This window comes from Coturnix japonica, chromosome 7 (assembly GCF_001577835.2).
Source record: "Coturnix japonica isolate 7356 chromosome 7, Coturnix japonica 2.1, whole genome shotgun sequence".
Lineage (NCBI taxonomy): Eukaryota > Metazoa > Chordata > Aves > Galliformes > Phasianidae > Coturnix > Coturnix japonica.
Genome location: NC_029522.1, coordinates 19,267,755 through 19,294,518, shown reverse-complemented (window position 1 = coordinate 19,294,518; position 26,764 = coordinate 19,267,755). Strand labels below are relative to the sequence as shown.

Genomic DNA, 26,764 nt, shown 5'->3' with positions numbered 1-26,764 from the left:
CCACGCTGGCTTTATCTGCAAATAGGTGATAGAGCCAACACTTCATGGCTGGGATTTGAAACCTTCTGACTTTCAGATACAATCTGTGCAACCTCATCAGAGCTCTCAGAAATTATTTTTCAGCTGGATTAAAGTTTTAAGTTTCCTTCTGTTACAAGTGTTAAAAAAAAAGCCTCCCATAGCTGTTATACGGTGCACCTCATTCCCTCAGAACTGTTCAGGTAAGGTATGAACTGCTGCTAAGAAATAATTCATAAGTCTTACATTGCTTTAGAAGTGGGGTTTTATCACTTGTATTTGTCCTGAAGAGCCTTAATGAGAGACTGTGAGAGCAGAAAAATACCTTATCTTGCTTTTCCCTTGATGTTTGTTTTCACAGGCAGATAAATTTCAGATGTATGTCACCTACTGCAAAAACAAGCCTGACTCCAGCCAGCTCATACTGGAACATGCAGGGACTTTCTTTGATGTAAGCAGCTATTGCCGTTTTCCTTCTGCACACATACCACAGCTGAAACACCTTATCTTTACATCTGAGCAACAGATTCCTTTTGGTGCCTTGGCATTTGGGTTATCCATTCTGCTGCAGATACCACATGCTGTGAAAACTGATGGGCTGCAGTGTGATGTGTGATCTTCATCAATGTGGCAAGCCTCTTTTAGCAGAGACCAGCATTCTTACGGGAGCCTTCATGTATTTTTCAGACCAAATCAGTTCTTCAGGTCTGGTTTAGATATACTCTCTGCTTCCAGGTATAGTGGTAAAACGAAAAGCAAATCCTATCATATTTTATGACCAGAAATCCAAAACAACATCCTGTCCACCAGTTCTACAAATCTTACCCACTCCAGTAACTTCTGCTTCGTTGTGCTGGTAAAAAGTCCACTGCTTGCAATTAGACCGTCTCCCTTACAAGTGCTACACCTGGTCATAAACATTTGCAGGCTCTAATCCTGGTTTTATAGACCACTTTCCCTCTAATTTTTGGAGCCTCATCCATTTTGCCATGCTTATCTGTTAGCTTAAAGCTTTAGGTAATTCTTTTCCTGAAAAAAAAAAAAAAAAAAGAAAAGAAAAAAAAAAAAAAAAAAAAAAAAAGAAAAAAAAGGGGGGGAAAGAAACACCTAATGCCTTCCTTCCAAAGTTCTGAAAATCCTCTTGCAAATGTAACCTCTCAGCAAGATCCAACCTGTAATGTGGTTGGCAGCTGACATGAATCAGCTCCTCTGGGTTTAGTCTGTGCCAGTGATCAGAGCATTTCAATTAAGCATTGAGAGCACTCATGTGAGCCAGAAGTGATGAACACGTGTTTCTTCTGCCTTGTTCTTTCTTAGTTAGTTTGTTTCCTTATCACCGATTTAAGCAGAATTGAACAGAAATGGATTTTCCAGGAGGTGGCGCTTGAGCCTGTTGAATGGTTCATAGTAGTGGTGTTGGAAAAGTGATGGAGGGGTGAGGCATCCTTAGGGGGTATGGAGGTGTTTCTTCTGCTAAGATTTCCCATTCCAGCTCTATGTATAGGCTAGAAACCTTCCTGATGTTGCTCAGTAGTGAGCATTCACTGTTAGCACCTGCTGTTTTGCAAGAGGTTATGTCTTCCTTTCACTGGAGGGAATTGTTCTGGGCTACCCTGTAGTGCCTATGTGAAAAGTGAGTGCAGGTTATTGCCAAAAAGTCCTCTAGGCTCTCAGACCAAGTGACCAAGGCAGTGCATAGTAATGGCAGATCCTTCTGATCTTTACCTTAGAGTAGCAGTGGTCAAATGGCAGGATGGCTTTTTTTTTCACCCCCAAACACGGAATTTCCCAAAGCACCCTGATGAAGAGCGAGTAAGCTAGAATAACACGCCTCAGCAGGAAGCCTGCTTGTAAATCCCCCCAGATTGTTTAAACCATGATACTGAGATGAAAATAAGCAGTCACAGCAGTCAAATTGAACTCTTTAAGTCTATAGAAAAGGTTTGGCTGCAGGGCTCATTGCAAGGGTTAGCTCATTAGTGGAAGGAGCAAAGATAAGTGATGTATCTCATTTGAAACTGTGAAGAAAATTAGCAAAAGTGCTGTTGGAGCTGGGATGTTCAGAGAACTTGCTTAGTTTATTCTGTAGGTTTATTCTAAGATAAAGATGACTATTTTCCCTCCCTACAGATCTTGCTTTGCTTATAAACTATAAGCCTTCCAAACTAAAATTTACACTCTAGCTGCAGACAAGTTTCATCTTCTCCCACCGTATAAGGAGGCAACCTGGCAGAGGGCAGGGAATCTTGGCCTGTTCTGCTTCCATACAGAACCTGCCCCTATAGGGCACCAGGAATCAGAGCATCCTTTAGATGGCCAAATTTGTGCAATAGCATCTTGTGGGATTTTCCAAGTGGAACCAGCTGCAGGAGGCAGCTGGGCCCTTTGCAGGACCTCACAGGGTATCAGTGTTGCCAGAAGTTCACTATCACATCACAGTGATCAAAACAGACATTTTGGCTGAGATTCAGAAATATTCAGTGCTATCTGAGGTATCATAAGGATCTCTCCTGGCCCCAGCTGCCACCTCAGAGAACCATAGGTCTGTCAGCACTGTCAGCCCTGCTGCTCGCATGTGGATATTTCAGCTACCCCAGGGCTTTCAGATGGCACAAGATGCTTATGTTTAGACAGCTAAACTGCACCCAACTTGTGCAATTTAATTTCGTGTCTCTTCATTTTAACTGAATGTTAAAACTCTGCTTTCAGCCCTCATAGCCAAGAGAAACCAATTGACTTGACAGACAAGTCATATATAAATTAAAGCCTGTGTGGCTTGCTCAACATAGCCTCAGCTCAACTTGCAGAGTGCTCCTGCAGTTTGAATGGCCAAAGGAGACATCACAGCTTGTTGTCAGCTGCTCTGGAACCACACTGCTCACTGCATGTGAACTGGAAGAGAGTTAAAAAGCTACTCACAGAAACACAGATACAGAACTGAAGTTATGGGTGGCTCTATCTGTTAACAGCTTTCTATGACTGACTGTTGTTTTTATCTCTTCTAGGAAATTCAGCAAAGGCATGGTCTGGCCAACTCTATCTCTTCTTATTTAATCAAGCCTGTCCAGAGGATCACAAAATATCAGCTCCTCCTGAAGGTACCTTAGTGAGCTGCCCAAATTGGGTCATGCACAGCAGCTCACAGCTGTAACGAGTTAACTTCTAATGCAGTGACAGCTCTGTGCCTCATACCAGGTTACTGCAATGACAGGCTTACCACAGCTTTGTGAGTACCTCAGCAAGCCTGCAGTGCATAAACAGAGTTCCTGGGATGGCCTATGCATGCCCTCAGTGCTCACCCCTTTGGGCTGACCCGCAGAACCTCCTTCCAGAAGGAGCTCACCCACCCTGGGTGTAGTGCAGCCTGCACTGAGCTGAGGGGCTGCTGGAGGCCTGCTCCCAGCTGAATATCTGCCCAGAAACACTCTGAGTGAGTTCCTATTAGAGAGCACCTCACTGTCTTTCTTCCTAGTCACTCCCATTTGACACCAACTATTTGCAAGCATCCACGGTGGGTGCAGTCCAGCTTTCTTCTGTCACTTTTAGTGACATGGTTGCAGTGTTGCAGTCTACATACCAAAAACATGGTCTGAGATAAAGCCAGCATGTTGGTCAGTTTGCTTACAGGTGTTCTGCATTGCTTCTTAGGAACTGCTTACCTGCTGTGAGGAAGGCAAAGGGGAACTCAAGGATGGTCTGGAAGTGATGCTCAGTGTCCCCAAAAAAGCCAATGATGCAATGCATGTCAGCATGCTGGAAGGTACAGATGGGTGTAATCTGTCCCCTTGAGATGAATAGTGCCATGTGATAGTGGAAAAACAGCCTCTGGCGGAATAGTTATGTCTGGCAGTGGACAAACTAAAGCAAAAAAATACTTTCACTGGGGCAAGAGGTGCCCATAAATGTCTTTTATGAATATGCATAAAGAAGAATAAGACTCCTTCAAGTGTTTCTTGCTCTGATGTTTCTGAGCATTACTGGCTATGAAGAACTAATATTCTGCTAGCTGTTAACCATTGTGTTTTGTGTTCTCTATTTAGGGTTTGATGAGAATCTAGATGTCCAGGGAGAGCTGATTCTTCAGGATTCCTTCCAAGTGTGGGATCCCAAGTCTCTCATTCGGAAAGGCCGTGAGAGGCATTTGTTTCTCTTTGAAATCTCTTTGGTGTTTAGCAAAGAGATCAAAGACTCTTCAGGACACACAAAATATGTTTACAAGAACAAGTTACTGGTAGGTGTGGCTGAAGAGAAATAATGTGGTTGTTGTGTTTCTTGTAGGTAGATGTAGAGTTTGGGGGATGGCATACTTGTCCCTACTTTGGGTATGGATGCTCACACCACCTGAAACAGCTGGCCCTGGGACCGTTGGAAGGTTAAACTTACAGTGAGCCAGGAAAGGTTTGGGACAGCGAGATGTGATGTGTGAGTGGGAAATGCAACAATGATCAGTCAAACCACTCACTCTTCTTTGTCACCCCCTGATGGTTTTCTGTGTTTTCTGTCTTATCCATACATGCATTCCCTGCTTGTCCCTATATATGTAAAGTTTTCTCAACTCCCAAGGCTCAACTTGTATGAAATCTCTCATCATCTTTCCTCCACACCAGACCTCAGAACTGGGAGTGACTGAACATGTTGAAGGAGATCCTTGTAAATTTGCCTTGTGGTCTGGACGAACACCATCCTCAGACAATAAAACAGTGCTGAAAGTAAGTATTTTCTCACTTATTTTCTTTGCCTCTAGAGCTGCTAGTTGAGGCCTCAGGTGCCCTAAAGTGGAAGGTTAGTTTATCCCCTCCTCATATTCACATTGCGTCCATGTCTGCAGTGGGGTAAAGCCTGCATCAGGAGTGATTTGGTTCCAAGCCCACAGTGTGAAACAAGACGGTGCAGTTGTGAAGCTGTGCTGAAATAGCATCTCTTGCAATCCAGGTTGAGCAGCTGCACACTAACACAAGGCACATCTCAGGGTGTTGGACTGGGAGGTGTAATTCTGTTAGTCCTATGCATCTGGGCATATCAGCAGTCAATAATTTCCTCAACCCTCCAGAGCTGAAAGATGTTTCAGTCAAGTGAGTTTCTAACGAAGAATTCATTTTGTAGCTATTTAGTCTGAGGAAATCCCAGCTGTGCACTGATAACCTATTTCCCCTCCACAAAACGTGCTGTATTACTAGCATTAAATTATTTATCCAGAGCTTAGCTGCTTTGCTGCTGCTTGCCAAGTAGGTCTGGTAAAATACCCTCAGTTCTCCTGGGGTTCCTAGGTATGCCAGTAGCTTGAGCAATGCAGCACAGTGGAGAAAGTTAATCATGTGTTTTCAGCTAACCAGTATTCTTCAGAGGAGGTGGCATACTGGGAATGTGACAGTGTCTGTCTTTCTGCCTTGTGGAACTTTAGGCATCCAGTATTGAAACAAAACAGGAATGGATCAAAAATATCCGAGAAGTCATCCAAGAGAGAATTATCCATCTCAAAGGAGCTCTGAAAGAGCCAATTCAGCTCCCCAAGACACCAGCAAAGCAGAGAAACAACAGTAGAAGGTAACTTCAGTTGCTGCATACAACATGAAGTCACTAGAGATTTGTCAACCAATAGCAATATATTGTTTGTGGGTTTTTTACTGAATTCATTTGCATTTTCTGACTGTAGTTAAAAGCAGTTTTCATCACCTTTGCTTGTTTTATGTTGTCTTTGCAAAAATAGCTTTTCCATGATACCCCTAAGAAGGTCTTTAGTACTCTAAAGTACTGGAGAGAAATGAACAGTAAAAACTTATTCATAGTCTACAGCTATGTTTCTTTCCAAAAGTAGAATTTACTTTTTCAGATTTGAATGTTAACAATAGTTTGTTTTTTTTCCTATCTGGTATTTTAAACTGTTTGAATATGAAAATCATATCTCATTGTGACAGTCTACTGCCAGAGCGGAGTATCTGTCCTTCATCATCAAATATGAAATTCATTTCAGCCTGGGAGGAAGTATTAAATTGTTTTGGTTGATCCCAGATGGAAAAGAAATAATGTGAAGGCGCTGTTTTGTTGTCAAGCTGGTGTTCCCAAAAGCCATTTCTAATTTGAGCATCTCCCATTCCTCATCAAATGTTATCCTGCAGCCACTTTCTGTGGGCCGTATTAATGAGGTATCCAAAGAGGCACCAAGCAAGGACACCAGGGAGATCCTGACCTAGGCTCTACACTGTCGTTACTCACATTTGTTTGGATATCTTCTTTATTAACACTAAATTCCTGAAAAGGTGGTTCCTGTGAGACAAGAGAAATGGCCCTTCCTTCTGAGCTGCACATGGCTTCTGCTGTACGGTTTTGGTGAAGGCAGAAATCTAATTCAAGGAAAAATGCTGCTTGACACCCTCATTACAGAGCTATTTCTGAACACCAGCATTTTCTGTGCTGTAAATATGCAGGGAACCGCCAGCCTGTTTCCAGCAACTAACATTGTGATTACATGCTAATCCCAACCCTATGGCTGAGGGTGGCATCATTCTAAATTACGAGTTATGCAGCAGCATGGGCTGTATCAGCGAGGTAATTTTAGCACAAAGCCAACTCTGGCATGCTGACTCAGCACTTCTCAAATCCACCTATAACGTGGTGCACATTGCAAGGTGGTGCGTTAAGTAAGCACAGTTGCTTCCCTGTTACTTCTTTTGCAGAGATGGAGTAGAAGATGCAGACAGCCAAGGAGATGGAAGCAGTCAACCTGACACCATTTCCATTGCGTCCAGGACATCACAGAATACAGTGGACAGCGATAAGGTAGGACTGGAATGTGAAAATATGCTGCAGCTGATTGTCTTCCCAAAATATGTGAGTGAAAAGCAGAATAGAAGACAAAATATACCAACTTGTCTTTTGCTGAGTGAGTCAAAATTTGTGTTCCCTGAGGCCAGGCTATTAAAATCCAGTCTCTTTTGAGATGCACATCAATACTGCTGTTTCACATGGTAACATCTCTGTTGCTGCAGCTCTTTGTGGTTAACGCACAGAGGCTGAATTGGCTCTGAAAAAATACAGCCCAGAGCAACCTTTTGTTCCTTAGTAAAACTTGCCTTGTGGGATCCATCTTCTGAGTCAGCAAATGATTGTGTTCCATGTTTACCCTCTGAGCTATAATCACTACTTTGTTGGAGGGAATACAGGTGCTTACAGACCAATTAATATGGCAAAATTGGGATCCTGGCTGGTACCTTGAGGGTCTGGGAGACCTACTCTTTCCAGAGACTGTGATTTTGGATCCCATCCTCGCGGACATATGCTAAAACATATGGATGGCCCCAAGACACACAACATTCTGTTGGAACGCTGCATGCTGTTGGCATGTATGTAGTCGCTGTTTTGTGTGTTAGATGATCTAAGTCCAGATCCTCCTGCATTTGAAGGCCTGACTTGAATTTGTCACCCCGATTCCTCCAGCTGCAGCCTTCAGCTAAATTAGCAGCTGGTAATCGGAGTAAACAGGCTGTTAGTTAGTTTAATTCAAATATGATTATGAGGTTCGTCAAACATAATAAGAGAATATCCATATTCTCTTCCTGTGTTTCTTTGAAAATATATTGAACTTGCAAAAGTATGAATTTTACAGAATCATTTCAGATATGTCTGTTTGTCGGGGCTTTAATTATATTGCCACTTTCACAGGATAGAAGGGTATCTTCTCAAACTCAGAATGTGTGTTCATGGTCAGAAAGTTCACAATGTTCTGTGTGGAGGCTGTTTTGAAAGCTGAACTCAGAGGTGTTAATAGGAGTTGGTTAATTGAAAATAAATTACCTGTTGTTTTTAACTTATTTATCTTAAAGCATGGTTCCATGTTGTCGCTTCTTTTTGTTTCTTTGATTTTGACTAGTAATGTGCATTAGAAAAGTATTACTCCAAAGGACACCATAATGCATGCAAATACTTTGTCTGATGTGGAAGAAATACTTTCTTATGTCTTTAACCCACACGGACTCACCCTGCTTTTCCATGTTTTTCACATTTATCATTCCTGAGAGATGCCCTGGCTTACGAGTTTACTTGAGCTCATGCTTAATTTTAGGCACAAGATTTGTTGCCTTGCCTTAAGGCCACTGACTCAGTTGCATGAGTTATAGTAGGCAGGCAAGATCTGGGTAAGTCACTCCTCACCGAGTGCTGTAGCTTCATACAAGATCTGTAGTACCAACAATACAAGGGACAATTGGGCTCTACCTTGAAAGGCAGCCCATCATGGCAACAGCTGCTTTCAGGATGCAGGGCTGAAAAAGGTTGTAGGAATTCCTAAACAATGGTCTTGACTGAATTGAAAGGCAAAGGCATGTAGGAGCTAAACTGAGAAACAAATCACACAGGCAAAAATTTGTTACCACTGGGGAAAGGCTAAATCAGCACAAGGGTTGGGTCGTCTTACTTTTTTAAGACAGATCTGTTCACTTGCTGACTTAAGGGTATTTGTGTATGTACTTTTACTGAACAGAAGCAAATTCTAGTGTACAGTTAAAGCTTAAATATATATGTATGTATTTTATTGAATCTGAACAACTAGTGTAGCATCCTCCAACAGAGAGGCAGCTCTTGCTAAAGCATCTTTCGTGCTGTCACAGATGCTAATGCCAGCAAGCTGTGGAGAATTCAGTCCCTAGAGTGCTGCATTGCCAGGCCTTTGCTCCAAGGGAAGCAAACTCTTCACATCACTCGACAATTCTCTTAGTTTTCTGCATGGCATTACCCCATGGAGGCATCCTGCCTCGCAATACAGGCGTAGGTTTTTATAACATACACTGTAATTATCCTGTGTGGTTCCGATAACAGCTCTGATAGGTAAAGTGTTCAGCAAATAGGAGTCTTCCTATCTCTTAAACTCCAGCTTTGTTAGAAGAGTTATTCCCAGATGTTATACATCAGGCTTTGAGTGACTGCCCTGAGTGCTCCAGTGAGATCTCCATCCAGAGGAGCCAGAAGAAAGTTCCTGCCTACCTTTAACGAGACCCAGTTGTTCAGAGCCTCACTGACAAGTACAGGCAAAGAGCCTGGCAGTGCTAGCAGTGTGCCAGGCTGGAAGCAGAGGGATCTTGTGCTAGAAACACCAAGGCATTAACTCACAAATCGCATCTGAATGCACACTGCATTGCTCATATCTGTTTGGATTAAGAATTTAGGCTGGCAAGAAATCTTCCAAACTTTATGTTTGTAACAAAATGCCACTCGGGATACAGATGAGAATGCAGAGCAGCTTTTTTATATTGAAGGTAATTCATAGCAGGATTTATGGCTGCAGGTTTCTCTTAGGAATTGCTCTTAGTTGCATGCCTAACTCCAGCACTGTTACCAATTCTTTAAATATTCCAGCCTTCCTGGGTACAGGTAGTGGTCAGTCATATAAAGCACTTATCCCTGAGCTCTGACTTTCAATTTTTCATTTAATACTATCAGATCTGTAGGTCTGCACCTTTGTGAAAGGAAAGAAAGAGAGAACATACAGGATACTATGAATTTGTCTGTATGCAATCTGTAACCTAAAATATCTCATGGCCTGAAAACCAATTATTTGGTTTTTCCTTTGGGAAAGTATTACATAGAGGGGAAAAGTTGGTTCATGGACGTGACTTGGTGTTAAAGAATCAGCAGGTAACAAATACTATTAGAGTAAGTGTAATTTCCATTGAGCACCCATGTCAGCTTCTAGGGAACTTCCTGTATAAAACATCTTATTCCAAAAGGCAGACCAGACAGCTTTTGTTCTGCATGGCCAGCCCTCTTCAATGTGCTGTCTAAAAACCATTCCTTTGGGAGAAATCCTTGCCCTGTTCAGCTCACAGCAGGCAGGATTTCAATCTTTGTATTTGGATTCAAAGAAGTGGGGGACTGCATAAAGAAAATGTTAGCATGCGGGGCATCCTCATTTGTTAAGCCCATTGATCTATTGGCTGTAAAACAGCTGGTCCTGGCGATGCTAGTCCATCTTCTAATAGCTCCTTTTTTGTCAGCTTTTATGCTGAGGAGAGCTGCCCTCGTTTCTCCCTGTTGTTTTTGGATATAGAAAAAAGCACTGATACATGAACTGAAAAGTTTTTACTCTCTGAAAATAAATATACGTGGTCTACTTTTATCTCTTCCATTAGATACTGGACTCAGTTCATCTTTCAGAAGTCATGAGACTGAGATCTTGACCTCTTCTGCATTGGTGGTATTATATAAAAACTGAGAATAAACATTTATTTTTTTTCTGATTGGATGTAACTAGTATGCGGGGACCTTTCTGAATTAAGGCTTTTGGAACAAAACATCTACAAGAGGATTCTCTTTTCTCTATAGGCTTGAAATCAAGGCAGAACAGCCTTCTCACTTTGATATCTTTGCTTAAGCAGAAATTGGGATATGATGCAGGTAGTACTACTTCACATTGTTTGTTACAAAGGAAGCTGAGGCAGCAAGTATCCATGCTCTCTTCTGTCCTTAAAATCCATCATTTCTAAGAGTCACAGTGCATGCAGTTAGAGGTATCCATTCTCAGTACCTTGAAGTTTCCTTTCTAAGTCATACAGTTATGAGGAGCAACTTGATCCCCTATGCTCCTCTTTGATGCTGCTGATCCCTTTGGGCTTAAGTTCTATATAGCTGTACACGAACATAGAGTCATAGAGTCATACAGTCATTACAGGTGGAAACGACCACTAACATCTTCTAGTCCGACAGCCAACCCATAACCACCATGCTGCCCTAAATAGGCAATAGTTCCAGGAAACACACCCTGTCTTCATGTGTGCTGACTTGAAAATAATAAGATAACAAACAGAAATGCCCACTCATTCAGTATGGAAGGAAACCTCTTCTGTCCCTCACAAGGAGAATACAGGGGAAATATATAGATTTATAAATTACCACTTAAAATATTTGCAGTAAGAAGTGGTGAATTGTTGCTTCCTAGCATAAATTAATTCAGGAATTAAGTCATAAGCGTGCCTAAACCTAAACTGAGAAAACTAAAGATTCCTCTCTAAGCAGGCACCTTGCAAAGAAGTGAAATGTGGGAAGGTGAGGAGGAAGCGTATAAATTCTTTCTTCTCTTATTTAATCTGAAATAAATGAAAACCTTTGCCATAAACTAGTGAAACAGTAATACTCCTTGAAAAAAAAAAAAAAATCCCCTTGAAGTCTTGAAATGAGAACACCAACATAAGGAAAACCCATCTAAAAATATATATGTATGCCAGTATAAAACATTATTTTGTCAAATAGAGAAAATCCAAACATAGAACAGAAATGAGATTCACATTTTCAGAGAAGGAATTAAATAAGCAGAGAAATTAAAACAAAACCATAAGGCAAATGCAGACATTAATTAATTCCGCTAACAAGAGCACTCTTACTGAGCTGACAATTTAATTTCTACTTAGTTTCTCAGCAAGGGAACTGACATAACAAGCAGATTAAAAAAACCCCAGCCATTTCAGCACTAAGTCATAGCAGGTTCCTGGGCAAGGACACCTTCCTGCTGCAGCAGAGGGGCTACCCCCAAAGGGTAAGAATCGCTTGACACAGCTTGGATCAATGGAAGCATCACTGTGGACTGAAGCCTTTACAGAACTTGTGCAGCAGGACTGAATACAAATTGTCCCTCTGTGGCACATCACACTGTCAGTGTGGTTAATGGCTGTTGTATGCTGCAGTTGATGGAAGGAGGTTGTAAGGTGTGATGGAAATTCTGGCTGTAACAGAGCCAAGGGAAGGCATAATCATGGGAATATGGAGTTGGGTATTAAGGCAGATAGTCACTTAAATACAGCATTCAGAGTATTTCTTTAGAAACCTTCGTCTTTTCTGGAGCCTATTAAAAGGTGATACATACAGAGCTGTCTGATGAGTAAGGCTGGGCATTGACTTGCAGAGGTTTCTTCCCCTGAACCATGTATTTTATTCTCAGTAAATTGGGTTCAATTTAGCAATTGTGAGTTTCTGAAGGGGAAAAGAAGGGGTCGATTTGGTCTCACTTATAGAGGTACAGTGGTTTTTCTGCAGTGATCCTATCTAGGCAAGAGACATTCCTGTATTCAGTAGTACATTCTCTGAGTGCTGCTCCATTACAGTGGCTGATGAATCACAGTACTGCAAGCAAAATTAATGTAACAGAAAATGACTGCTGACTGTTAAGTGAATTCTTCCTGCTAAGGTATGATGGATAAAAGAGGAGTGAGTTATGGCCCCGGAGAATATATCTCTATTGCTCTCACAGTGCCCAGCATTGCTGCTGTTATCACATTGAGTTCTTACTGCCCTCACCTGTGGAAATGGGAGAACTTGATAGAAAGGGAAGTCCTGAGATAAAGCAATTTGGCACCACAGTTAGCCTTCCTGAGTGCTCCCCAGCTATAGTTGTTAATTCGTTGTAAGATACTGCCACAAAGGAGCAAAGTGTTTATCTTATGAAGGAAATAAATTGTTCATTCAGGAGCTGACATCTCTCTAGTATTAATTTCTTCAGATTTCTTTAGGCTTTGGGAGCTGCCTCTGAATTCTTGCTCTACAGGGTGAGGCTTAAGCTCTCTTTTGGGTTAACTTAGTCTCCAGTTTGAGGGACAGATCTCACATTGTTTTTTTGTCTGTGTGCCAATCACTGTGACTTGCAGCTTTCTAGGAATTTACCCACTCATCATCCACCTGTGGAGTCAGCCAACAGCTCCTTTGTATGGATTTCCAATGTATGTAGCACAGGATCTCCAGCTCCCTTAGCACAGCTATCAGCACAGCTATCAGCCCTGGCACTGCTCATAGCACAGACCTTGCATGACAGACCTGGAGCTCTTGGCCTTTTGGTTTCTCTGAGAACTCTGAAAAAATGCATTTGGGATTGTAGCCAAATTTCAAAACAAGGGAAGAAGCAATTCTTTCCAACCTTGGTTTTCAGCCAGATCTGATCCTAGCTTGAATTATGTTTTATCTGTCTTTTCCATCACTCATTTCTAAATGTAACAAGTAGATGATCAAGAGATTTACCTCTGAGAAGTGACCTGTCATGTGTCCAAGTGCTGTAAGGACATTTATTTTCTGTTGTTGCCAGCAAGTGTTTGGGGAGCTGAGGGTGGAGGGAGCTCTATAGGCAGGCTGTCTTGTTTCAGAAAGTTTTCTTAGAAAAGGTGTATGGATTCTCTTGAAAAGCAAAGAAAAACATGAACAGCTCCTTTTGAAACAACATGAAATGTGTGCATACTTCATGGTTTGCTCAGGGAACTTTATCTTAAGTCCAAACCACATAGTGGAGCCTTATCCATTTCTTCTTGTGCTGTGTGGCTGCACAACTTCCCCAGTAACCAATTAAAATGATGGCACTGGATAAAGTTCAGACCCCATTTTTTAATCCAGTAGTTGAACATTAGCAAGAATTTTCATCAACCTTGGCTTCATCACTGCTGAAATACAGCAGTGCCAAAACAAAGGAAAGAATAAAGCAGGGGGATTCTTTCCTTCTCCGCTCAAAAGACATTTAAAGTGAGATGAATAGCATCAGATTTTTAATCACATAACATTAGATAAGCTTTAATCCCAATGTAATTATTTCAAACGTGCTTTGAAAACAAAAATAAAAAAATGCTGCCTACAGAGAGTTGCTGCTTCTGGAGAGCCTGCTGACTCCGGAGCAGTCTGTAGTTTCATTTCATAGACAAGAATGAACACCTAGAAACTTGGAACATCAGTAGTGTCCATGGGAACAGAAATCTTACTGCTCATTAGCTGATATTCCCAGGAATTAAGTTCGTAGAAGACATCCATGAAATCTGCCGTGCATTCTAAATATTTTAGCTGATGATTCTGAAATTGTCCTTGCACTTCAGTGGGATACTTGGACACAATTCTGTCCCCAAAAGAAGGCTGTTCAGTGGTGTATGAACAGTGACTGCACTCATGGCCTTGTTTCCTGCAGAACAAACAAAGTGTGCTCCATTTCTTGCCCAAAGCACATTCTTTTGTAAATCTTAATTTATCATAGAGTGGTTTCAGTTGGAAGGGACCCTTAAAGACCATCTTGGTCCAACCCCCCTGCAATGAACAGGGACACCTACAGCTCCATCGGGTGCTCAGAGCCCTGTGCAGCCTGACCTTGGATGTCTTCAGGGATAGGGCATCCACCACCTCTGTGGGCAACCTGAGCCAGTGGCTCATCTCCCTTATTGTTAAAAAGTTCTTTATATCCAACCCAAATCTCCCCTGTCTTAGTCTGAAATCATTTCTCCTTGTCCTCCACAACAGCCCCTGCTAAAGCATCCATCTCCTTGCTATCCCTTTTGTTCTTGATTGTTCTTGATTTTCATAGATTTATTTTTCCTTTTATGAGACAAGGACCAGCATTCAGTCTGCTTTTAGTCTTTCTTTCAATCTAACGCATCTTTTGGTGGAAAAGGAGTTAATCACTAACATTTCAAGATAGAAGTCAATACACTCAGATAAAACAAGTGTATGGGGCAGCTTCAGGCTGAATCTCTCCAGAGAGCAATGTAACTGTGAATGATGAAGTTCAAAGCAGATATGGTATTTAAGGGTAATTTCTGTGGCTGCCCACTTGATATCTCCATTCCCTTCTTTTCAGCCGCATAAAAATCAGATTCCATTCTAATGTGCTGATGAGCAAATTCCCCTTATAGGCACAAAGCATACAGTTGTCTTAGCAGATAAAAACAGATATTCCAAATTCACAGCAAATGTGGTGTCTCTCAGTCACAGGATGTTTCCGGACAATGTGTGGTCCTGTTTACATAGATAGGATGGCCGTAACTTTAAAGTGCACAGATGTAAGATGCAGAATGCTGCCCGTGGTGGTTCAACCTCAGTGGCTGAAGTGCTTAGCTTCAGTGTACACTATGGAGTGAGGTGACAGGAAATAAATTGTGCTCCGTATTAATAAATCCTTTTTACCAATCCAAACAAAAAATGTTTTGTTGCCTGCAGGGAAGGACAAGGATGTTTAAGTCAGGAGAATTTTTAAGTGAATCAGTTTGATGCTGCTGAAACAAAATATGAAGGCAGCGCTGCAAAATCCTTGTATTTCTTTCTAAGGCCACCAACGTGATTTTATTATATTTTAAAATAGAAGAATTCAAGTAAATTATTGATTTGCACAGAACAATTAAAGCAATTTCCATTTTTCAGCTCCAGAGGGAGACCAGTTGTTGTCTGACAACTATGATTTTCAAAGAAAAAGGGTTTATTGCCATAAATTATTGTAATAATAATAAAATGCCAGTACTGGGCTATGGCCCAGGACAGGTGAGATGATCCCTAGGGCTGCCTTGAGACTCACATCTAGTGATGTTGCACTGGCACTTGCTGAGACTCGCTATCCAAAAGGTCCATGAACCACTTTGTAGACAGCCCTGCTCTAGATGTGAAACAAATTCTCCTGTTTCATCATCATGCTATTTTTGCAGATTTGTTGATGTAGTGCATTATAGTGACTAGATTACATTGTCCCTCCAAAATGAGGACTTAGGAAGAACTGGAAATGTCTATTGGTATTTTGGGGCTATCTTCAGCTTTTGTTGGCCAGGCAGTAGTTTATAGAATGTGGTAGGCTTAGAAAGAAGGGAGCAAACAGGATTCAGAACCTATTTAAAGGATAGGATTTTATTATTTTTTACTTCAACTCAATTTCTACCTTCAGTGTTGTCATTAAGCAAGAAGTTGTTCCTTGTCTAAGCCTGATCATTCTCCTCCTGTTCTTCCAAGAAAATGAGTTCATATTTATTTGTCCTCTTCTGTTGTTTTCAGTTGTTTCTGAGGTTTCATTCTGATGATTACAGTATGTTTGTTTGACTTGGCTGTACAACATTAAATATATCCCTCTTGAGGAACACTAAGGGGTTTTTTTGTTGGCATAGATTTTTTTTCCTTCCAGAATCCATCATTTTTGTATGGTTAACGCTTCTTAGCAATAGAGTGCCAGGTCTGTTCAAGGAATTTACAAAGTTCCTCAGAAAGGAAGAGTTCCAGCTATGAAGGTCATACAGGGACAACACAGAATAACTGTCTAGAAAGGAAGAAAACACTATGTGAGACCAGAAATTAGTGTTACAAACAGGTTTCTGTGCAACACTGGTAGAGTTCCTTGGTCTAATACATTAGGAAACAGTGGAGGTTGTCTAAGTTCAAAGTTAATATCAGCATGAGGTTTGATATTAGAAACAAAATTGTGTGTGAGGGAAGAGGACAAAGGGAAAGTGTTGCAAATTGCCTTTGTCTTCACAGTAGATTGAGCCAGGGAAAGCAGATCTCAGCCAATATTTGTAAGAACACCTTTGATTCAAGAGTGCAGGGTTGTGCTGGTGTGCAGTAGCTCATAGGAAGCGGTTCAACAAATTACATGCATCCCATGTTGTGGACAACCTTACAGATAAGATAGACATCCAAAGCACCCCCATGCCTTGGTTTCCAATCACAATGCTACTATTCAGACCGACTTCATTTTTCACTTTGGATCTTGCATTCATTTAAAAACCACCAACAGTCAAAATCAAACCTGTGTGTGTGGGTGAGAATCAGAGGGGTGTGAAACGTATGGCGCAACTCTACAGCCCCTTTGCTCCCCGGGTTCATTTTTCCTGACACTACAGCATCGCTTCCTGGCTGTACTTGCAAATAAACAGTTATTGAAAGAACATGCCTGGACCACACATGCGTATTTTCCACTCTTGTGAAGAAAAGTTGTCTGCTGGCTGGTTGTTATTTATTTTCACAAGAGGCGGTTGGGTTTGTTGTCATGTCTTGAGGGCACAGTCTCTTGAGGTGCTGAGCCTTCTCAGCTTGCTGAGGCTGCAGGAAGAATCGAGGGTGGGAACCAGCTGTGCCCCATAGATCTCAAGCTTATGTTATTACTTCTAAAAGATTTCCAGTGTTGATATTTGCTGTGTGATCTTGAGGAGTCAATAGAGGAGGACAGCAAGTGGTCTACCCAAGGGGAGGAACACTTTCCTTAAGAAGAGCTTGTGATGTTCTTTTAAAAGTGGAGTTGCTAAATCATCAGTTAGAAATGTAAAAGCTATAGGGAGAGAAGAAAGTAAATTGAAACACATGCAGAGAAAGTTCAGCTTTCTGGCTTGCCGCAGATAATGCAGTGAGAACTGATTTTCATGTGAATTTAACTGATGCTCCTTAGAAGGGCGAAGAACCACCTTCAGTATCTGCTGCTCTGTATAAAATGGGAAAAGCAGAATGCTGCTGGCAGCCTTTGCCTTCACCCCTAGGCACCATGCATCTTCTGCTGTGCAGACTGCCAGTGCCCCAAGGCAGCCAGCAGCCTGCCCTGCTACCCTGCAGCATCCAGCGCGCCTTAGGGTATCATCCAAGCTACAATGGGTTATAAACCGGACCTTCAAGTCTTTTGTTTTCTGGGAGAGAAAGTTCGGGACTGAGAAATGATTTCAAAAGCCTACCCTTTCTCATGCTTATCAAATTGCTCCTTTATGATCCTCTCTTTCTGTGATTGCCATGTGTTATTTATGAGCACTTGGAAACCCTTACCCACAAAAAAGATAACATTGTTGAAGCTGAAATGCAATTAATTATGTGGTGCTGCAAAGAGGCAGGAAGGGGATGAGCAGAGCTGTTGCACCAGGCTAGGCAGCTGCTAAGGTCAGAGATGCAAGGCAGAAAAGATAAGTCATTTGAAGAAATGGAAGAAAAAATGAAGAAATGTGAGTGAATTTTGTTCCACTGGGTCAACAAAAGCACCTCACGGTACACCAGGTGCATACCTGGCACTGAGCATCACATAGCTCCACACTGCATCCAGCCCTTCAAGAACCCATTGGTAGTATGGGGTTTTGGTCCAGTAGTATCATGACTGGCCCTCCAACCTTTTAACAAACAGTTTCAATTGCCATGAAGCATAAAAGAATGAAATAATCCAGTAAAAGCTGGGCCAATGCAGATGTCTTCTAAGCAAATATGCAATTCATTTTCCATCTGCTGATGCCCAGTCTGCGGTTGATGTGAGAGATAGCAATGTTGCTGTGTGAGAGGAAAGCCAGAATATACATCCTAGGGTACAGATCTAAAACAAGGCTACTTTCATAGCTCATCCACAAGCCTGGCACTTTTAGTGATAGGAAAAACTGCTAAAATTAGTTTTAATGTATGAGGGCTTTCTCTTGCCCTTCTTAATGCTGTACTTAATAAATTCCCAGATTCCCATTCCATCCCTAGTAAATGCTAAGGTTAAGTGATTCAGTGGGATAAATAGTTGACAAAGCTGTTGTGTAGTATTTTAATGGTCTACTTTCGTTTCTGTAACAAGCATAAGGGATGCTAATGTCCCAATACACAATGATTTGTAATCACTGTTAGTGGAGACGACTTCCCTCATGGGTAACAATATAAAGTACCATTGTAAGAGCTAGAACCCTTTTCTAGCTTTTCTCTTTAATCACCATAGATAGGGTCTCTTTTGCTACATTGCTTTGTGAATCTTGGATGGCTGATGGCATCCCATGCTAACAGCACAACATGTGACCCATGCTGCAGTAACTAAAATAGATTTTCCATTTTGCTTTGTTGTAAGATGGGTGATAAATAAGTGTAAATGAAAAAGGAAATGAAATGTGCTGTGGCAATGAGGACGTGCAAAAGAAGGACAAGACTTTTAAAAGTGGATTTAAAGTTACTTCTTCTTTCTCTATAGAACACAGAAACAGCCTGGGGTGCTCAGAAGCTCTTATAATCTGTTTTCCGCATAGTTAAGATACACAGCAGTGAAGATTAATACGTTGGCTTGTTTTTTAATGAAGAGAAACTTGGAAGTGGAACTGAACATTAACTGCAAAGTCTTCTATTTAAATACTTTCTTATTTATAGGGCCATGTTTGGAATGTTATACACAGCATTATCCGACTATTAACTCCTACAATAAGATGGATTTTAGGATTAAATAAATTGTGTGCATTCCTTTAAACTGCTTGAGCCAAGAGGGTTAGGAGTGTTAGACTCCCTGGCTGCAGCCATTCCCCAGCACAGCCTGGCTGTGTGTTACATGTGCCGTGGTGGATGAGCAGGAGGGAAGAAACCACTGGAAGCAGCTGCTGCATGTGGAGCTTGAATGGCACATCCTCTGCTCACCACGTGGGGTAGGTGGCCAAACTGTTCAGTTTTGTACATAATCAAAGAGCAGCAGGCAGAGACAGGGAGTGGGAGCCTTGATTCAGCTCAACAGAAGCTCAGTGCTGTGCATGTATTTACTGTCGTTTGAGATCAGTGAGACGTGAATCTAATGTACCTTGTTTTCTGAGTTGTGGGCCATATGCCGAGTAGGGTTTTTTTTTCTGGTTTTTGTTTGTTTGGTTGGTTTTGGGTTTGGTTTTGCTTTGCATTGGCAGGCTAAAACCAGACCCAGGATCTAAACAGCAAGTGATAATACCAGGAGCAGGTGCAGGGGTGGCATGTTTCCTTAGTGTGATTGTTTGTTGTTATCTTTTTGGGGCAAAAAGATGGATGTTTTCTCTGTTGGTTGATTACAATGTAGCAAATGAATGCCTCACATAATAGTGTTATAAGCTTTATGAATTCCAGCTGCCAATCATATCTGTGTCTTCTCAACTCCCCTTTTAAAACCAGTCATATGTACAGACAGAAGCCTGTACATGGAGACTGACACTAGTGGGACATGAATTTGTGTCCCCCCGCTTAAGCAGATTGTTGCTTTGAACCTTTGCCCTGGAAACTGGAGACTTTTATGAGCCTGATCCTGGCTTTGAGCCAACACTAATCTTTTAGTCAGGCTAGGAGGAGTCATGTTTTCAGATCCAAAGATTAAACATTTCCTTCCTGCTGTCACTCCTTTTTCCATTGAAGAGTGTTAATTGCATGAAGAGTTGCTGTGGCTTACAGTCAGAGCTGCTCCTTGGAAAAAGTCATCTTCTTTAGACACCTTTCCAGTTTCCATTAAGCAAACAAGCTCTTGACTGAGTGACCATTTCCTTACCTGATCTCTCCTACTGGTGCTGTTCTGCTGTCTGTTGTGTGTTGTGCACTCATTCACTCCACCTCTGTTTTGAAGAAATAAAGGAAATGTCTTATCCTTCATTTCCTGCTGTGTCTAGAACGTAAGGTTCAGCTTCTTAATTGCCAGGAACTTTGTTCGCTAATGTTGATTCAATAAGGTGCTTCAAATCCACCCCATCTTTATAATTTCATACAGTGATTTGCCTGGACACAATGACAGGTGCAGTTAACTGGGTGTGAGCTGGTTGTACCTGCAGACAGGAGATGTTTTTTTGTCACAATCCATTAGCAGGCAAAAATATGTGGTTTATCTTACTGACTTCAATACAGCAGGAATCAGGGTTTGTGCTGCTGTGCTCATGTCTTTCGTGGGAGAGCATGAGGAACTGCTGGAATACTGTCTTTGAGAGGAGGCTCATGGCAAGCAAATCACCAAGCACAAGCAATGAATGCATTTGACAGCAGAGCTTTTCATTTTACAGCACGTTCATAACACGGTGGAGCACTTAGTACCTTGTTAACCCAATTAACATATGCTAAAACTGCCAAAGCAATCCAAACAGCTATTAATCAAATGCCAAATCATCCATGATCATGCTTCGTTATTACTGCAGAAGCAGCTAAGAGCAGACTGGGAAAGAAGCATCCTTAAATCTCTAAATACACATGCAATTGGTCACCGTAAAGCCAAAGAACACTGAATCAGAAACTGATACAATAAAATAAGCTGTCTTCATCTGTCTTGCCTCAGGAGCATAGGGAGAGCTATGTTTGTGCGTATGTGGAACATGCTTATCCTAAAAGTATAAAGAGAACTCTGAGTCACTTGTGCTGAGCAATCAGTGGTAGCACAGTCCCATCCCATAGGCTGTAGAGGCTTTTTCTAGCACATCTCAGAAAAAGGAAGTCTTAGCAAAACTTGACTGCAGTGTGCAAGCAGACAGGCATGCACCTATGCTCATACATGTGTACTTGTATTGAGCAACTTCAGATTTTGTCTACCGTGGTTTATTTTCAGCCTCTAGGATTGAAGGCTAAAATTAAAGTGCAATTCAGCTTTCAGTTTCAGGTACTCCTTGACCTCTCTTCCAAGACACCTTTTAAAGGTATTAATGTAATGGGACTATCTAGTTCTGTCCAGAAGATCTATCACAGCTGATAGATAAAACAGTGGCCCAGTGATAAGACTTTTGTGGATGTTTGTTTTGGGCCACGTGATATTCTTATGAACAAAGCAGAACAATAGAAAATAAACACAACTTGTTTTACATAGCTTGAAATCTGACTAGTTGAGAGATGGAAATATAAACAGAATTATTATAGGGCAGGCAAGTTTGTACAGATATCCTGCATAAATCGGTCTTCTTCCCTGTGACAGGAGAAGGTTTTTAACTTAGTTTTCTAAAGAAACAAAGTTTTCTTTCATGTTTTCCACATTTATTCTTGCTCTTTGTTGTTTGTACCCATTGGGTAATTTTAATCTAAGTTGGCAGAGGGCTCCTGATCTCAAAGACAATTTCAGTGGGGTTCGTGGAGATCAGCATAAGGGTTGGGAAAGTGTACTCAGAAATTTATCATATCATAGAATTTATCATAGAATGGCATAGGTTGAAAAGAACCACAATAATCATCTGGTTTCAACCCCTCTGCTATGTGCAGGGTTGCCAACTACCAGACTAAGTTGCCCAGAGCCACATCCAGCCTGGCCTTGAATACCTCCAGGGTTGGGGCATTCACAACCTCCTTGAGCAACCTGTTCCAGTGCATCATCACCCTCTGTGTAAAAAACTTCCTCCTTAAGTTGCCTAAATTGTTGAAATTAGGAGAAACCCAGTAGTGTGAACACATGCATTTCTGGGCATATACATTGCTGGGGAACCGCATACATGCTCAAACCTTAGGAAAAGCTTCCAGAATAGCTGGAGGCTGACCACACAGCCTAAATCCATGAGGAGAATGACTGCACCAGTTCTGCTCTATGTGACAATTGGTTATTCGTAAGAAACTGAAAAACTAGAAGTACATGCTAATGCCTGAAGCTGGTTGAGCAGTTAGGAGAAAGGAGAACTGCCTCCTGATCCAGATAGGGAAGAGTGAGGCGATCTAAGTTAAATACTGGAGAAGATGCAGAGTTGGAGTTAAAACCAAGATCATCTGTGTACCAGGCAGTGGCCTCCTGAGAGGCTATTTTAGCTTCCCTATCTGTGTGTTCTCATCTTTAAGTGGCAAACCAATCCCCGTGAATATAAAAAAAGCACCTTCCTTATATGAGAGTTCATAATAGTTTAGGGCACATGGCACTCTTGAGACATAATTATATAATGCTCCACTGCTAACTTTAAAATTTTAATTATTTTGAAAGCACATCTGTAGCACCACATACAAGAGCAACTCAGTAACAATATCAGTAAAGTTGTGCTGTGTTCTTGGTATAAACTCATTGGTTTGGGTTTTACAATTTATGTGTTCTGGAACTGGATTATTGTCTCATAAAACAACGCAGCAGCCTTTTCTCATTTAGTTAGCCATCCATTTTTATTAGGGTGCTCTATAGAATGCCTGCAATAATATTATAAAGGTGCAGAAGGTTCATTATTTCACAACAAGCAGCCAGCCAAGACCATTATTATTTTTACAACATCCAGGCTTGCTGTTGAAATATAGTTTTGATTATAACCTTTTTTCCCTCCTCCGTCTTTCTCTTTTCTCTCCCAAAAGCAGAGATGTGCAATTGTTCCCTTTCAGATTGCTTTTCCACTGCCCCACAAACATGTCATTTTCAGTGAAATGGATGGATTATAATGGGAACAGATCAGTGATAATGCATTACTGGAATACAGCCATCCCCAAGAGAGCTTATAATAATATCCAGTCTTCCTAAGCTTTAAAATCTGCAGTTTGGAGACCCTGTGGCTCTAATACAGAATCTAGCACCGAATTCTCCCTGCACGTCCAATTCTTTGATGCTCAATTATTGCTGGTGCTCTCCCCTCCTTAGCACGTTGCTATGACAACTGCCTTGTGGAAAAAAAAACCCTCTCAGACGATGCAGCCGCCACTTCAGAGAGGGTTTCCAGCCTCATAAAATTGTGGCTCAAAGAAATTACTGAAGATTAATGACTTTGCTCAGAGCAAATTGCTGAAAATGTTGGTAATTAAATAAAAGTATGTGCAGGCAATACGTTCTCCAAGTCCCGTCTGTTGGCACCTGCTGAGAGCCGCAAAGTGAATGTAAATCTGTAGTAAAAAACAGATTCGGGTATTATTCCTGCATATAGTTTCTTGATGCTGAACAGTTAGGGTGTTTAATTAGCAATGCTAGCATGTCATAGCATCATAGAATCACAGAATGGTTGGGTTGGAAGGGACTGTAGAGCCCACCCACTCCCAAGCCCCTGCCGTGGGCTGGTTGCCACCCACCAACTCAGGCTGCCCAGAGCCCCATCCAACCCAACCTTGAGCACCTCCAGGGATGGGGCACCCACAGCTTCTCTGGGCAGCTGTGCCAGTGCCTCAGCTCTGAGTAAAGAATTTCTTCTTCACATCTAACCTTAATATCCCCTCCGTGAGTTGAAAGCCATTCCCCTTTGTTTTGTCACTATCAGACTGTGCAAAAAGTTGGTTCCCCTTCCTGCTTGTAAGCTCCCCTCAAGAACCGTAAGGTCGCAGTAAGCTCCCTCTGGAGCCTTCTCTTCCCCAAGCTAAAGTAACCCAGCTTCCTCAGCCTGTCTTCATAGGAGATGTGTTCCAGCCCTATGAGCATCTTTGTGGCCCTTCTCCAGACCCACTCCAGCAGCCCTGCATCCTTCTTGTGCTGGAACTGGGCACTGTGTTCATCAGTGCTCCTATCCCAGACACGTTTCTGGTTGCAATGAATACAGAACTGGAAATTACTCATGCTGAATCATAAAACAGGGCTTGTTTCATAAGCCCATTAGGCACATGCCCCTAATGCTAAGCATATGCTGCACATTGCCTAATAGAAATACAGTTCGCACTGGCTTGAGGTTAAGGGTATATTTTTAAGTCCTGTGATGGTTTTAAGGTCTTAGAGTTGTGAACTTCTCTGGGACAGTGAGTAAAATAAGTTGATTTTATTTTCAAAAGCATTAGATATTTTCATATTCAGTAATAGCATCACATGCTACACTACTATGAACCAGCTGTCAAGCAGCAGGATTTAAAGTGATGTGAGCAGGAGTCCAAAGGAAGACATTTTGTCTTTCCCAAAGACAACAGCACACAGCCAGTTTAGAGTTTGCCTTCACTGAAGGTGAGCGGTGCTCCTTGGGATGGGCTCCAAAAGCACATCTGCTCGAGAGCACGATATTGCAACCTTATGTTACTAAAATCAGAAGAAACATATGTACCAGTAAAATCCGGGCTTAGGAAAAAATCTTGTGTATTCTAAGGGGATAAAAATATTAACTCAAACCAGATGCGTAAGGGCCAGGGCTATCTTTGTTCACTGCAGCAGATCCCTCAAAGTCTCTTTCATCTCAGATATCTGTTTGTGCCCATCCAGAATCTGCAAGCATGAGGAATTCACCAGAATCTCAGATATTGTCCCCTCTGCCAGGCAAAGAGGAAGTGCACACAACCTGAAAGGGAGCAATAATTCATTTTGAGATGTAAACCTGTTTTTAAACAAGCAGTTTGTATGTTAACTTCCTCAATCGGAGGCTCAGCCATCTGTTTCAGTTAATTGGTTAGCCTTTGGCTGAAGTTTAATCAGTGTAGGAACAAGAGGAAGGGGAATAGGTGGGCCTGGAGGCTTCACAGGGACCATGCCATGAAATCAAAGCTGCATCAGGCCCTGATGCTCAGACAGGGGAGAATGTGCTTTGTTTTGCAAGGAGCCAGCATGGCAGTAAGGCTGGTGGGGATGTATGGGTGTTATTACACGTATTGCATTGCTCCTTTATGTTATTTCAGTTCTGCTTCCACAGCCGGGCTTGCAGCCCTCTCTGAGAACTGCTGGGCTCTCCCTTGGTGCAGCAGTAATGATGACATTTGGCCCATTGACTTTGCTAACCTCCTGTGCATGGCCAAGCTCTGCCCATCGCCTGCCTGCAGCGAGCTGTTGCCCTGGGGCACATTGTCACAAAATCCCATGAAGCATTCAAGCTGCTGGGCCAGCCTGTTCTGCTGAGCTTATTTCACATTGGTTGCTGCAAATTAAAGGCATATACAATTTATAATGTGTGGGTGCCTGTGCACAGAAATTTGGTTTCCTCAATATTTACAGAGTATAAAACAGTCCTCCTTGTTTAAGGCTGGGATGAACATTTCTGTCACGTTAGGAAGGAAACTTTATTTCATTCTCCAGCTGCTATTTAAACAGTATGAAGTCTTTTTAAATCTTAGTCAAGGTTCAAAATGAGATGTTTCAGACATCTGCTAACTATTACAGGCCATGCCTGCTAGTAGAGGTAATAAATTACAGCTAAAAGGAGAATCAAGTGACTTTATTGTGTGGGGTTTTTTTGTTCATCACTTCAAAGTTTGTCCTCATTCGGTATTATCTGTTGTCTTTTCTATCAAGGCCCCCTCTGCTCTGATGCAACTGACAACAAACAACTGAACTCAATCAGTGTTTCGATGCACCCTCTGTGCTGTGCCAAAACAAAGATGGGTGGTTCTAGCAGAACACAGGATAGAGGGCATTTCGGTTTCCTTCAAAAGGGGAGATAACAGATCGGCTTTCTGGTTTGCCATGGAAACCTTTTGTCAGCTCAGTAACGATGACGTCAAGGTGGCAGTGGCACAGAGACGGGGTTAGTTAGCAGAGCACACACCTGTTGAACTGCCAGAGGGGAAGGTATGTCAGCTTTTTCATTTTCCATGCCTGATTCAAAACAACTTTGGGGGAACGCTCACAAAATGTGACTGTAGTCCTGGGGTGGTTGTCCTGGTCTATGGTAGGTTCATGCAGTGAGCAGATGCTGCTGGAGCTGGTGGTTACAGAGAACCCTGGTTAAGAAGCATTCGGTCAGCACTGCTCTGCAAACCCTCCGGGTATCTCTTAGGAAGGTGTAGAGATCAGGCTTGTACCTCTAACATGGAGCACCAACTTCCTTCGGTGTATTTGCTTTGTTTGAGAGTACAGGGTTTGCTAGTGTTTACCCAGGCAGCTTCCTAGAAAGACTTCCATAAAAAGGGAAAGCCAACCCTCCACATACAGCTACAAGCTGTAACCCATTTTTGGCATGACTGTTTTCCTGCCAATTTTTCACTGTGATGCTTTTGTGTTTGGTGGTGTTGTCTGGCAACACTCTGTTAGGTGAACCCCTTCTTCTCATCATTCAGTGCTCTGATGACCACCTTCCCATTTCTAGTAATTAAAAAAATGCTGTCACAGTTTCTTAAACGCATGATCTTTCCACAAGAAAGTTGTCGTTGTTGTTGTTGTTTTGTTGTTGTTTTGTTTTGTTTTTGTAGAGAAAGCAGTTAGTTGTGCTGAACTATTCATGTGAGCAGCCAAAATCACATACCTGGATGACGTGGCTGCAGTGGACTTTCATTCAGTGAAGTAATTGCTCTGTGTCAGTGGCTGGTGTCGTTTTTGTAACAGTGGCTAAAATATGAATTTACAACCGTTGCACACCTAAGCAATTTGGTAACACGTGATAATTGCTAAATCATATGGCTTTAAGAGAAGAAAAGCCTATGATGTGAATGATGATTCAAATTACATTGGGTTGTACAGTGGAATTAAGGCTGAGGGAAAAGCATGTTGTAAAATGACATTGAGTGATCAGAA

At 41.9% G+C, this 26,764-nt stretch overlaps 1 protein-coding gene across 5 annotated transcripts in view; it reads left to right on the top strand.

Moving 5' to 3' along the window:
- Positions 1-26,764, top strand: part of KALRN (kalirin RhoGEF kinase) — a 434,957-nt gene that overhangs the window by 316,412 nt on the left and 91,781 nt on the right. For 4 of the 5 annotated variants that reach the window (XM_032445881.1, XM_032445880.1, XM_032445878.1 and 1 more), the window contains 7 exons: positions 380-469; positions 3,024-3,116; positions 3,667-3,778; positions 4,059-4,249; positions 4,626-4,727; positions 5,420-5,562; positions 6,693-6,795. In XM_032445881.1, the coding sequence (XP_032301772.1) occupies positions 380-469; positions 3,024-3,116; positions 3,667-3,778; positions 4,059-4,249; positions 4,626-4,727; positions 5,420-5,562; positions 6,693-6,795 (834 nt within the window). Of the gene's footprint in view, positions 1-379; positions 470-3,023; positions 3,117-3,666; positions 3,779-4,058; positions 4,250-4,625; positions 4,728-5,419; positions 5,563-6,692; positions 6,796-18,995; positions 19,128-26,764 lie in introns of those variants that run through there. The other variant, XM_032445877.1, reaches the window with a different exon arrangement.